Here is a 14,819-nt window from a genome sequence, read left to right as displayed (position 1 = left end):
ATGGACAACTCCGTTCAAATTGATATTCATTTTTGTGAATTGAACATTTGCTTGTAGAGAAAACTATCATGAGACAAAATAAGAAATGCATATAAAATACGTTGTGCTGCTCTGTGAATTGAACTTAATATGTCAGCACTGAAACACTCTCTATAACCAGCTAGAAAGTGTCCGCATTATCTGAGGGTTTCACAGAATTAAAAAGAAAATAAACAGAGGGAGCTCATCTGGAGCTAAGGGAATGAGATTGCAGGCAGTGCAATTAACAGGATAACACACTCAAAGTATTTTCTTGAAACATCACAAAAATCTAATTACATCTAGTGCACAAGCCAAAAAAGATAATTCCGACTGACACCAATGTTCAGTATTGTCCACTGTAGAAAACGCAATAAATACACCGACCAAAAAGATCACAAGCTATGGAGGTTTCTAATGACATGACATAATGGTCTCCCAATCCAGATGATTTTGGCCAGAATATGGACAATCACACTTGATCATCATGTATATGAGCTTGTGGGCCATTCCATTCCAAAACCATGGGCCTTAATATGGATTGGGCCTCCTCTTTGTGACTATAACAGCCTCCACTCTTCTAGGAAGGCTGTACATGAGATTTCAGCATCTATCTGTTAAAATTGGTGTCTATTCAGCCATTTGTGAGATCAGTTACTGATGTTGGATGAGAAAACCTGGCTCACAATTGGCATTACAATTCATATCAAAAGTGTTATTATTACATTACATTACATTGAGTTTATATAGTGCCAAAGGGTTTGCTCAGCGCTGTACAATAGAGGGGGGGACAATACATGAAACAGAACAGTAACTACAAACAGCACATGAGGGGTTATAGGGCCCTACTCTTTCGAGCTTACAATCTAGGAGGGAGGGGGTAGTGGTACAGGAGGAAGTGGCTGTGGGGGATGGAGTGGTAGGAGGAATGACGGAGAGCAGCAGTTAGGTGAGGGTGGGGTAGGCTTCCCTGAAGAGGTGGGTTTTCAGGGAGCGCCTGAAGGTGAGGAGGGAAGGTGACAGTCTGATGGATTGGGGTAGTGAGTTCCAGAGGATGGGGGAGGACCTGGAGAAGTCTTGCAGACGTGCGTGTGAGGAGGAGACCAGGGAGCAAGATAGAAGGAGGTCCTGTGAAGAGCGAAGGGTACGGGTAGGGTGGTACTTGGGAATCAGGTTGGTGAGGTAGTTAGGGGCAGTGTTGTGAATGGCTTTGTAGGTCAGAGTGAGTAGTTTGAATTTGATGCGTTGGGCGATAGGGAGCCAGTGGAGGGAGAGGCAGAGGGGGGTGGCAGAGGTGGAGCGGGTGGTGAGGTGGATGAGTCTAGCCGCTGAGTTGAGGATGGTCTGAAGTGGGGAGAGCCTGCACTGGGGTAGGCCGGTGAGGAGGGAATTGCAGTAGTCAAGGCGAGTGTTGAGTAGGATTGAGGTCAGGGCATTGTGTAGGACACTTGAGTTCCTCCCCACCAAACGTATCACGCTATGTCTTTACAGAGCTGGCTTTGTACACAGGGGTGCAATCATGCCGGAATAGCAAAGGCCTCCACCAAACTGTTACCACATGGCTGGAAGAGCACCATTGTTTAAAATATCTTCGTAAGCGGTATCACCAACAGTACCCTGCACTGGAAACATCTGAACTCAATAATTTGGCAGAGTGTTCACATACTTTTGGCCATATAGTGTACAATGACCCTCATCGCTATGGGTATTATCAGAGGCTTCAGACAGATTCTTACATAGGACGTAATGAGCATTGAGATTCTTTTGATGTACATATTGTATCCCATACTGTGATACTAGCTTAAAGAATATGTAAACCCAACATTTCATATTCCTGATATGTGCCTGCTATACCATGTACTTGTATGAAAAAGTATCCTGTTCTCTTTGTATTGCTTCCTTTGTGTGAAATCCCTGTTGTTCCTGCCAGTTCCTCTGCTTTCCCGTTGAAAACTACTCACTCTAAGCATGAAAGCACAGGTTGGTCAGTTCTCTAGCTGTGCTGGGAACTCAGCCTGCTCTCCTCCAATGATCCTTGACCTGAGAGCCACGCCCCCACAGCCATTCACTGGGAAGACCAGTGTACTGCTGTTTCTCCACCCTCATCTCTCTATGCAGCTGAGGACAAAGTATGTGATCACTTATAAGAAAATCATTATAAATACCTTTTTTTCCCTTTTTTATATGTATACACCAGGGTTATCTAACCTTCCTAGGCCACATAAAAAGAAAAGAAATTGTCGTGGGCCACATATAAAATACACTATCAATAAGGACAGCTGATGAGCAGTTCCTCCTGCAGCTCTCAGTGGGTAGGTGTGGCCACCAGGTCCATTCATTATGAGAGTTCCCCGGCAGCCACATCTATTTGTGGCTCTCTAAACAGCCAGTTTGGAGACAAAGTGCATCCAGCAGTGATCGCTGGCTATGTAGACAGCCACAAATAGGTGTGGCTGCTGGTGAACTGTCATTATAGTGAACGGGGCAGGTAGCCGCACCTACTTGCTGAGAGTCGCAGGAGGAACTACCATTACAATTTGCACCAGCCCGGTGTGAATGTAGCCTATGTATGTGCTGTGTGGGGAAGAGGGGGGGGTTGTGGGCAGGGGGCTTAATTGAAATCTGGGGGGCTCAGCCCAACCCAGCACCCCCTTAGATCCAGCCATGCAGCATTTACTTACCTGGTGCCTCTGCATTCCCTGCTGCCAATGCTATTTCAAACATAGCAGCCCCGGCATCCCTCCAGCCATGCATTTCCCTGGCTTAACAATGTAGGCTGCTGTTTTTGCACGGCATCTCTACAGACAGGTTTTGTCTGCGTCGGCCATGCACGCCAAACTCTCTGGGGCCGCATGCAACCCACGGGTTGGACACCCCTGGTATACACCAATATTTTACCTTTCATTCCTATTTTAAACTAAATGGGTTGTTAATGATCATCAGTCATAATTGGTTGTATGCAAGAATTCGAATACTCAGTCTTAAATTACTAGAAATGTTCAGGCTTACTTTTGAAAATGAATTTGCAATGATTGAGCTTTAACTGTTTGACATATGTGATTTTATCCTTTTATAAAGCGTAACTAAGCAAACAAAACCTAAAATTTCAAATATTGTAGTGTACTGATCATCGGATGTACTGAGTGCATTTGTTTTCTTTATTTCACCCTCTCATTCTTTTATTTTTAGGTGGCGATTGGCCAGTAACACACCTCCTGTCTTATGCCAGCCACACATGCATAGAAATTTGGCTGGTTCAGCAGGACCGGCTGAATTTCTTTTCATGTATAGGCAGACTGGTTGTACAGATGTCAATCTACCAGTCTTCTGTACAACCAGCTTGTTGGAAAACGTCTGCGCAGCAGCACTGATCAGTGTATTCTGATGGCAGGGAAGTCCTCCCGCTGTCATAAATACATTAGCTCAGCGGGAGTGATTCTCCCATCCACTTCCAACATGTGGATGGAGGAATTGGGTTGTTTTTTTTTATCCTACCCACTGGCTGAGTGAAAAAAAATGACTAAATGTATGTGCTGCCTTAGGGTGGCTAAATTCACTTTTCCACTGTGTCTAAGGAGGAACAACGTAGCCAACTTTGGACAGCAACATTGTCAATCAGTGGAGAGGATGGTGTTGGAAGGACTAGTAGATTTAGACGGACTGCGTAAGTGACTAACGACCTAAAGTCAAACGTAAGCTATCACTTTCTAAGCAGTTATAGCAATAGGGTTTTGTTTTTTGTTTTTTTTTAGTGGGGGGAATTATTCATTCATGTAAAAGTTTTATATTAATGAATAACATCCCCTGTCAGCAGTAAAAGGTTAGTCCCAGCCCTCTCAATATTTCCTTTGTTTGATCTGTTTTTGAAAGTTGCAGAACAACAAACTAGATGATTGGATCACCAGGCAATGTAATTAAGCAAGGTGGAGAGGAGGGCTGCTGATGTCATGATTTCCACCTCATCCAGTCAGGGAACACCTTGTATTTATTTAAAAGAACACACTACGTTCTATGAATGGCAGCCGTGCTAAGTGAGCACCCTGTGTTTACTATGCAGAAGGGCAGCCACTCAGCACAAGACACTGTCAATCTCCGCTTCCACAGTGGAGCCACAGGTATGGATTTTGTACACTTGTATTGGTCCAAGCTAGACCAATGTAACTATGTACCTGAAGTTCAGCTTCAAAAGGATTATTGGATATGATAGTATATGGATGGATTAATACAGAAAAGAGGAAAATATATAACTTATCAGATCTCAACATTTGAATTCCTATGCTGAAAACACCCGGGCTTCATAGAGGAGACCTCTCATTCTGTCTCATTTCACATTCTCTACTGCCTGGGATGTTAACAATACACTTCTGTACACACAGCTCCTACAGCTCGGGATTCTGAATATATTTACAACAGCCAGACGATTATCATAAAACTGGCAGAGCATGTACTATGGCCTCAGCGGTCACACAATTCTATTATAGTCATTTCTCTACCGCTTATCACCAAATCCATAGACTCACTTCACTGCTTCCACTTACAGATTCTAAAAACATTAAGCTGAACATGGTTAAAAGAGATTCTTTTAAGAGGATTTTCTACATAAAAGTATTACAGGATGCATGAAGAACTTTCCTTTGCTAAAATCTTTCTTTCTGTGCAGATGCAAGCATATCCCCGTCTGAAGAATCAGAATATGACAATGCGCAAAAATATTTTTCTCTCTACTATGGAACAGCCTCTCTAAACATTTTCATCCCAGAGGAACCCTTAAAATGATTTGTAGGTCTCAGGGAACCCCTTTGAAAATCAATTTATTGGTGGTCAGGTATAAATGCCCCATGCATTGGTGGTCAGTGGGAAGAATATCCCTTACATTGGTGGTCAGTGGGAAGAATGCTCCTTACATTGGTGGTCATTGAGAAGAATGCCCATTACATTGGTGGTTACTGGGAAGAATGCCCCTTACATTGGTGGTCAGTGGGAAGAAAGCTCCTTACATTGGTGTCACTGGGAGAAAACTCCTTCCTTTGGTGGTCATTGAGAAGAATACCCATTACATTGGTGGTAAGAGGAAAGAATGTCCCTTACATTGGGGGTCATTGGGAAGAATGCTCCTTACATTGGTGGTCACTGGGAAGACGCTCCTTGCATTGGTGCTCGTTGAGAAGAATGCCCCTTACATTGGCGGTCAGTGGGAAGAATACCCCTTGCACTGGTGGTCAGTGGGAAGAACGATCCTAACATTGGTGGTCAGTGGGGATAATGCCCCTTACATTGGTGGTCAGTGGGAAGAAAGCCTCTTCCATTGGTGGTCATTGAGAAGAATGCCCAGTACATTGGGGGTCATTGGGAAAAACGCCCCTTACTTCGGTGGTCAGTTTTAACAATGCTCCTTACATTTGGGGTCAGTGTGAAGAATGCCCCTTACATTGGTGGTCAGTAGGAAGAATATCCCTTACATTGGTGCTCAGTGGGAAGAATGATCCTTACACTGGTGGTCAGTGGGAAGAATGACCCTCACATTGGTGGTCAGTGGGAAGAATTCTCCTTACATTGGTGGTCAGTGGTAATAATTATTATTATACAGTATTTATAAAGTGCCAATAGTTCGCTCAGCGCTGTACATTACAAAGGGGGACAGAACGTGACAAAACAATAACAATACAATGCAAAACATAAGGGGATTGAGGGCCCTGCTCTTTCGAGCTTACAATGCTCCTTACATTGGTAGTGTTTGGGAAGAATGACTTGCAGACAACTAAAACGATCATTCCTGTCATGCAGCTGTCTCAGCCATGTGGTGCTGGCTCCGGAACTATGGTGGCACTATCAAATGGGAAGTCAATCAGCCACAAATCAAGGAACCCCTATCAACCCCTGGTTGAGAATGACTGGTATAGAAGATGCCTAAAGGATCTTGACATTTGCAGAAGATTCAGATTCTTGCATAATCATAGCTGTGACCGGTTCTGTTCATTGGCTATTTGGCCGTCTGTAAAAAATTCAGGCTAAAAGCAGCATAATGATTTATACATTGGAGAGAATTTATCAAAACCGGAGTAGCCAGAACAACACCACCAACTAAAAGAAACCTATATACCTGATTAGTTATCAGGTATAATTATTAACGTCGAATTAACATTCTTTTGTTAAAGAACATTAATTGTTATCAAACTATTTTGAGTAAAGTTACTTTTTTAGTTCAGCAATAAAAGAAAATCCTGCTTTTCTTAATACTGATACTACTTTTTTAGCGCATGATTGTACCTTTTGCTCCAATGCCAGCCGATACTTCTGCTCCACCCTCTTGCACTTGTTGTACCAGCTATTTTCATCCATGATAAATGGAGGACCAATATTTTCCGGGGTACTGCTCTCACTGCCACTGCTACCCAAAGTCCGCAGCTCTTCCTCATCGCTGCTGATACTCTCAGAGCTGAGAAACAAGAATAAAGTAATCAACTCATGATTAAAAACCTAACTAACAATTATCTAAGTTCCAGATCTCCTAATGAAGTATTGCAACATTTTGAAATGCACGTAGATAGATTTTAATCAGTGACGGTTAAAGCTGAACTCCTGGCAGATACTAAAAGACTAACAATGAATCCACGAAATTCATTAAAAGCATGTTTAAGTACAGGTGCCATAAGGACCAAAGTCAGTCTTTTTATTAGCCCCCTGAAAATCTGGACTCAGACTGGGAAAAGGAGAGATAGCGTTGCATGGTGCTGTCAGAGTGAAGACATTGCCAGAGAATTATGCACAAAAAATGCAGGCAGAGGACAAAGGACTAGTCATAAACCCCATTGTCAACATTGACCATGGAAATTACTTTATTCTCTATGATGCCTGTTCACATCAATGCAACACAATCAGAGATCTGGCTTCCTGGTTGGTCACCTTCTGCGTCTTTTAATTAAGTGAAATTTTTGAGTCTTCCCTTGTATGGTTTCTTGTGTATGAGAAGTGCATTATGCAGCAAGCGTTCATAATGATAAGTACTGAGCACTAGGGACAATCTAGGGTTTGGTGCAACTTGGGTATGGACCAAAAGCTGGAAGTACGCTGCCACACTTGCCCAATCAACTGCAGACATAGCGTTCCCCACTCTGCACTCACTCACTGGGGCATGGATGCCTGTGACATCATTGACCTAACATGGCCATATTAAATCAATGACATCGACCTAATATGGCTATGAAGCCATATTAATATGGCCATGTGACATTGACCTAATACTGCCAAGTTCAGCCAAAACCCTAGGGAGCACCTGTACCTGCATCTGGCAGGGGATCACATACAGTTGTGGCCAAAATTATTCAACCCCCACTGAAATTGAGTGTTTTGGCCAGTTTGACATTGCTTTTGATCATTCAGTCATCTTGCTTACATTTACATTAAAGAGGCACTTGTAGGTCAGACAAATATAACATAACAGTTATAATGAAATAACCACAAATGTCTTTTCTGTGCTCACAGCATTATCAGTTTTATTCAACCCCCAAGTGACATTCAATCTTAGTACTTAGTACAGCATCCTTTTACAGTTATAACAGCTTTTAAACGTGAAGCATAGCTTGACACAAGTGTCTTGCAGCGATCTACGGGTATCTTCGCCCATTCTTCATGGGCAAAGGCCTCCAGTTCAGTCACATTCTTAGGCTTGCGCACTGCAACTGCTTTCTTTAAGTCCCACCAGAGGTTCTCAATCGGATTTAAGTCTGGTGACTGCGATGGCCACTCCAAAATGTTCCAGCCTTTCCTCTGCAACCATGCTCTAGTGGACTTGGAGGTATGCTTGGGATCATTGTCCTGTTGAAAGGTCCAACGTCTCCCAAGCCTCAGGTGTGTGACGGACTGCATCACGTTTCCATCCAATATCTCCTGGTACTGAAGAGAATTCATGGTACCTTGCACACGCTGAAGCTTCCCTGTACCTGCAGAAGCAAAACAGCCCCAAAGCATGATTGACCCTCCACCATGCTTCACAGTAGGCAAGGTGTTCTTTTCATCATAGGCCTTGTTCTTCCTCCTCCAAACATAGCGTTGATCCATGGGCCCAAACAGTTCTAATTTTGTTTCATCAGTCCACAGAACACTATCCCACAACTTTTGTGGTTTGTCCACATGGCTTTTGGCATACTGCAGTCGACTCTTCTTATTCTTTGGAGACAGCAAGGGGGTACGCCTGGGAGTTCTGGCACGGAGGCCTTCATTACGCAGTGTGCGTCTTATTGTCTGGGCTGAAACTTCTGTACCCACATCTGACAAATCTTTTCTCAGTTCCTCAGCAGTCACACGGGGACTTCTCTCCACTCTACGCTTCAGGTAGCGCACAGCAGTCGAAGTCAGCATCTTCTTTCTGCCACGACCAGGTAGCGTTTCAACAGTGCCCTTTGCCTTGAATTTGCGAATGATGCTTCCTAAGGTGTCTCTTGGTATGTTTAACATCTTTGCAATCTTCTTATAGCCATTGCCCTTCCTGTGAAGAGAAATCACCTCTTCTCTTGTCTTCCTGGACCATTCTCTTGCCTTCACCATGTTTGTAACCACACCAGTAAATGTCTAGAAGGAGCTGAGTATCACAGTCATTTTAAAGCTGCCTAATTGGTGCTTATTATGCTTGATTGCTGCTCGGTGACATCCACAGGTGTTTTCAATACCTGATGGAAAGCACCTGTATGAACCTCTGTTCTTCAGAGTGGTAGTCTTTAAGGGGTTGAATAATTGTGGCAATGAAGAAACCACATAAGAACCATTTACTACTGTATTACATAAACAATTGATGTCATTTTAGTTGCATTTGGGTAGTTACAACGTCCTTGTAGGATTTGATTCTGAATACAATTCCAAATGTACACTATAGTCCCTAAACCCCTTTACAGCATTGGGGGTTGAATAATTTTGGCCACAACTGTAATAGGCTACAGGAGATTACAAGTAATGAGACCTGTAAAAAACACTGTATATTTGTTATATTTTGTGCATTTAATGCATTTCTTTACTATAACAAAAATTCTAGGAAAATGTCATATCACTACAAAATGATACTTGGTTCCATATTTTCTAAAAAGGGGGGTGATGGGAGGTATGGGGCAGAGACCAGGGTGGCCCTGGGGAGGGGAGTGAGTTTATATACCCATTTTTAAACAAAAAACCTTGAATATAAGATATTATTAAATATGTATAAAGGGAACTTCAAATTCTATACTTGCAATACAAAGATGTGTATGAATGTGTGCTTGGCTGAATAAATGAATCATTCCCTGCACCTGGGGGAGCACAAAGTCTAATGTTCTGCCTCTGCTATACCTCTGTTCCACAGACACACACACTAGTAGCAAATTAGTTCTTAGCGTAATAAAAATGTAACCTTTGTTTTGGTGCCAACGTGTTTATCACAGCCAGAAAACTAATTTATCACAAGGGGAAAACAAATTTGTTACACCTGAAAACCTTATATTAACTAAATATTAACCCTGAAAATGTAATTAAAGAGGTCAGCTTTTACTCTCAGGCAGGATGTTATTGCTGTATGCCCACTGGGAACATTTCCCCTACCTTCTTGTCTTAGTTGTCATTGCCATTGAGACATAAGGTTAGGGGAGTCTTCCAACAGTAGACAGTCTACACTAACAGTAGACAAGCAGGGGGGTGTTTCCAAGATGGCGACTAGGACGGATGCCTAGCTAAAGAGCTCTGCTGCCGAAGGGACATTATTATCCTGTTTAACAGCCCTGCTTCCCTTCTTTTACCTGGTGGACACCTCCCTGGACTCCTCTGCGGATGAAGACTAGGGGCTGGCAGCAATCGGAGCCTCGGCAGCATAGTATGGTGGTCGCTGCCTCTGGCGGGCCAAGCGCCCATGTGGTGGGAGTGCGAGATATGGCGACCCAGACGGAAGACTCTGATCCGGCTCTCACTGAACAAGCCAAATTTGCCGCACTCATGCAGGCTATTAAGGGATGCCAAAATGCCCTGACCACTAAAATCGACTCTCTGCAGATACATGTGGGCCTCTTGCGGAAAGACCTCGACTGGCGACTCTGAAGATGTTCTCAGAGATCACTCAGTCCACCTGCATATCCTTCATACTAAAATGAAGGCACTTGAAACTAGGGCATATAATGTTGAAAACTGCAACCGCCGCAATAACCTCCATGTCCTGGGACTGCCGGAGGGCACAGAAGGTAATGGCCCAGCGGCCTTTACCAAATGCCTGCTACGCCCCCTGTTACCACAGGCCGATTTTTCCGTCTTTTTTTGTGGTGGAAAGGGATCACAGGATGCTATCTAATAGATGCCCTCTTGGGACACCACCTTGCACATTTATTTTCTGCCTGCTGAATTTTCAGGACAGAGATCTGATACTTCGTGAGGAACACAAACTGGATGTCATTCGATTTGAGGTGTCTAAACTCATGATCTTCCTGGACTTTTCGGTCAACAGTAGACAAGTAACTAGAAACCCTTTCCAAGTGCTATTTATTTTAATGTCTGTGCTCTGGTTGGAAATATTTACCCTCATTTCCTGTCTTGGACACCACTGGCGCTGGTACAGGAAGTAAAGGAAATCCTTCCCCTACACAGATGCAGACAGCAATTAAACTTGACAGATGTTGAGTCTCCTAATCTATCCAAAATCCAATCTATATGCTCAACTGAACCATTGAAAGATAACCAACATTTTGTAAAAACCCTCCTTGTTTGTCCTCCTTTCTAAACATATCCTTAAATACCAACAGCAGACCTCAGATTCAGAAAGCTGCGGCCTGCAAGTGACCAAACAGCCTTCAGACCATCCATGGAATTGGAGATCTGAGTATAGATGCAAGTCATAGAGGATATTTAGATGCCCTATTCATCTCTAAGGCTGCTGTCAATCCAGTTCAAAGGTCACAAACTTCATAGAGGCTCCAAAGGCTGTCTGGTCAAGAGCAGGCCATGGCAACCTTAACAGGGGAATCTGAGATCTGCTATTGTATTTAGATATAATATAAAGGGGTGATGAGTCAAATGGGAAAGGAGGGGGGGTATGTTAAATTGCCTTTCCTGAATCTGTCCCGAAATCTAAATCTTAAAACGCAATTTCATTCTCACATCTGAACTATAAATTTTCTTTAAGCTCAGCTAAAGAGACCCATCAGGAGGAAGGGGGGTCCTGGAACTTCCTGTCATGGCCAAATGCCGAGCCATCCTGTAAAGCAAAGTTCTGACACTCCCAGGAAGTGTTAGACTTTGCAAATAAAGTCCTGCCCCGCACATTCTTATTAGTCACTATGAAGAGCAACCCTATTGGCCAACATTGCAGGATGTAGGTAGGACCAAGAATACTTCACTATTAGAAAGTGCTGAAGTGGTCCCTGTCACAAAAGGATGAAATACGGCCTCCTGTGCAATGACTGAAAGTATAACAGGTGTAATGAATATAGATATTTCTATTCAGATCACTGATAAATGAGGAAAGCTGACCATAAGACAATCTAACTGCACAATCTCCTAATTGCACAATAAAACTGTAATACACTCACCGTACACTTTATTAGGTACACCTTGCTAGTACCGGGCTGGACACCCTTTTGCCTTCAGAACTGCTTTAATTCTTCATGGCATAGATTCAACAAGGTGTTGGAAACATTCCTCAGATATTTTGGTCTATACTGACATAACATTACGCAGTCGCAGTTGCTGCAGATTTGTCGGCTGCACATCCGTGATGCGAATCTCCCATTCCACCACATCACAAAGGTGCTCTATTGGATTGGGATCTGGTGACTGTGGAGGCCATTGGAGTGCAGTGACCTCATTGTCATGTTCAAGAAACCAGTTTGAGATGATCTGAGCTTTGTGATGGTGCATTATCCTGCTGGAAGGACCATCAGAAGATGGGGACACTGGAGTCATAAAGGGATGGACATGGTCAGCAACAATACTCGGGTAGGCCGTGGTGTTTAAATGATGTTTAACTGGTACTAAGGGGCTCAAAGTGTGCCAAGAAAATATACCCCATACTATTACACCACCACCACCAGCCTGATCCATTGATACAAGGCAGGATGGATCTATTCTTTCATGTTGTTTATGCCAAATTTCGACCCTGCCATCTGAATGTCGCAGCTGAAATAGAGACTCATCATACCAGGCAACATTTTTCCAATCTTCTATTGTCCACTTTTGTTGAGCCTGTGCAAATTGGAGCCTCCAGTTCCTGTTCTTAGCTGACAGGAGTGGCCCCCGGTGTGGTCTTCTGCTGCTGTAGCCCATCTGTTTCAAGGTTGGACGTGTTGTACATTCAGAGATGGTATTCTGCATATCTTGGTTGTAACAAGTGTTTTTTTTAGTAACTGTTGCCTTTCTATCATTTTGAACCAGTCTGCCCATTCTGCTCTGACCTCTGTCATCAACAAGGCCTTTTCGTCCATACAACTGCCACTCACTGGACATTTTCAATTTTTCGGGCCATTTTATACAAACCCTAGAGATGGTTGTGCGTGAAAATCCCAGTACATCAGCAGTTTTTGGAATATTCAAACCAGCCCTTCTGGTAGCAACAACCATGCCACATTTAAAGTCACTTAAATCCCCTTTCATACCCATTCTAATGCTCGGTTTGAACTTCAGCAAGTCGTCTTCACCACGTCTAGATGCCTAATTGCATTAAGTTGCTTCCATGTGACTGGCTGCTTAGCAATTTCTGTTACCAGGCAATTGAACAGGTGTACCTAATAAAGTGGCTGGTGAGTGTATGTATGACCAGCTTAAAGGCCAACACTGGGCTCCAGGCTCTTCTCCTCACCTCCTGGAGGGCCCCCTGACAGCATTTTTGCTTCCCTTCTCAAAACTACTTTCAGTCAGTCACATGACCCACATGGTCCTCATTGAATCTCCTACAGCGGAGGGCATTCTTCCTATTTGGATCTTTTCCAGTGGTGGATGGTCCTCAGCAATGCAGAGAGTGATGACCTCAGTGTTGCTGGGTGTCATTCCTCCCAGAAGACATCTGTTGACATCTAGTGTAGGAAAGGAATTACTGTGGAGACAGCTCCAGGGAGGAGGTGAGTATTGTAGCCAGAGATAATTATTTGTTTTTAATTGCTGTTGGGGGACTATTTTGAAGCAATAATAATTCTGCCTGCAGTTGGCCTTTAAAGTATATGTAAACCCTCACCTTGTAAGACAACCCATTCAGTTTAAAATAGAAAAGAAAGGCAAAACATTTGTGTATAGATATAAAAACATTATAAATACATTTTCCCCCTTTTTTTTTATAAGTGATTACATTCCCTCTGTTCTCAGCTGCATAGAGGTGAGGGAGGAGAAACAGCAGCATACAGGTCTTTCCAGTTAATGGCTGTGCGGAAGAAGTGTGTCAGGACAGGTCTGATCATTGGAGAGCACACTGAGTTCCCAGCACAGCTAGAGAACTGACCATGCTGTGCTATCATGCCTAGTGCGGTCAGTTTTTAATAGGAAAGCAAAGGGACTGGCAGGAACACCAGGGATTTCAAACAAATGAAGCAATGCAAAGAGAAAAGGATACTTTTTTGTAAAAGTACATAGTACAGTAGGCACATATCAGGAATATGAAATGTTATGTTTTTAAGCCCCAACAGAAAAACAACTCATCTCACCTTTGTGTAAACTTGAGATAAGGCGTGTAGTCTATGACAGCTGGGAAGCTCCCATCAAGGCCCTCTCCTTTAAGGCAAAAGCTAAAGAAGAGAGAAGCACACAGTTAGCACTGAAACAATACAGACCACAAAATATCACATTCTACCCATAAGCTTGACTGAAGTCAGACGCTGTCCACTTATGACAATTTTATCATCAACTTTATAGGGGCTTTATCACCTTTATTACTCATGAACATTTTAAAGAGGTCCTTGTATTGGGATCACATAAAAGAAATCTATCTATGTAAATAATTTCTTTTGCAGTATAATTTTATTCGATATTTCCAGCACAACCGTCTAGTCATTAATTGGTCTGTGTTCCAGTTTAAACAATAAAACCATGACATTAAAACTCATATTTCTTTTATGTGAGGTATATAAAAAGCGTACAAAAATAAAATGGTCATAATAGCAAACCCTGTACACCAGTATAGGAACTGACAGTCCAGCTTCTTAAAGTGGAAGTAAACCCAATTTTGTATCTTTTACCTACAGGTAAGCCTTTAATAAGACGTATGTGAGCCGTTTAGGAGATATTTACTGTATAAGCGCCGGTGATGTCATGGGCACATGCGCACTGAGCTCTCAATGGACGCAGTGGTGTATTTAGGTTTTGTGCTGCCCTAGCGCCTCCCGCAGAGAGAGCCTTCCACTACCACTGCCCCTCCTCATACACCAGCCACCATCCCCCATGGCGAGAGAGAGACACTCACATTAACAGCTTTGGACATCCCCGGGAACAACAGTTGGGCTGTGCATACACCATCATGAAACCCGCAGCCTCTCTCGGAACCCACCAGGTCCCCATGCCACGTGTGTCCCTTCTTCCGTCCCTTCTTCTGAGGGTCAGTGCTGCCCCTCTAAGAAATGCCGCCCTTGGCAAATGCCTTGTTTGCCTTGTGATAAATACACCCCTGAATGGACGGCATGCCATCCATTGAGAAAGCTGTGCTGCGGCCGAAACTCCCACGTGCATGAAGATTTTTTTACATTTTTTTTTGCTGTTTACTATCACTTTAATGGAGAAAGAAGCCCTGAATAATTAGGACATTTATAAAAAGAGAAGCATAATACAAAGATTCATTCCATATATCAAACCACCTAGGAAGAGGATATGTTAAATGG

The 14,819-nt window shown here is 43.2% G+C and overlaps 1 protein-coding gene across 2 annotated transcripts in view; it reads right to left on the bottom strand.

Annotated features, from left to right (window-relative positions):
• RUNDC3B (RUN domain containing 3B) overlaps positions 1-14,819 on the bottom strand; it is a 346,416-nt gene that overhangs the window by 133,598 nt on the left and 197,999 nt on the right. For both annotated transcript variants that reach the window (XM_089666259.1, XM_089666263.1), the window contains exons 6-7: positions 13,653-13,733; positions 6,286-6,454 (exon numbers count right to left, since the gene is read on the bottom strand). In XM_089666259.1, the coding sequence (XP_089522385.1) occupies positions 6,286-6,454; positions 13,653-13,733 (250 nt within the window). The remainder of the gene's footprint in view (positions 1-6,285; positions 6,455-13,652; positions 13,734-14,819) is intronic.

This window comes from Staurois parvus, unplaced genomic scaffold, assembly GCF_062004578.1.
Source record: "Staurois parvus isolate SC_StPar_1 unplaced genomic scaffold, SC_StPar_1.0 ptg000051l, whole genome shotgun sequence".
Classification (NCBI taxonomy): Eukaryota; Metazoa; Chordata; class Amphibia; order Anura; family Ranidae; genus Staurois; species Staurois parvus.
Note: the sequence above shows the minus strand (reverse complement) of the source record. Positions and strands in the feature narration are given on the sequence as shown.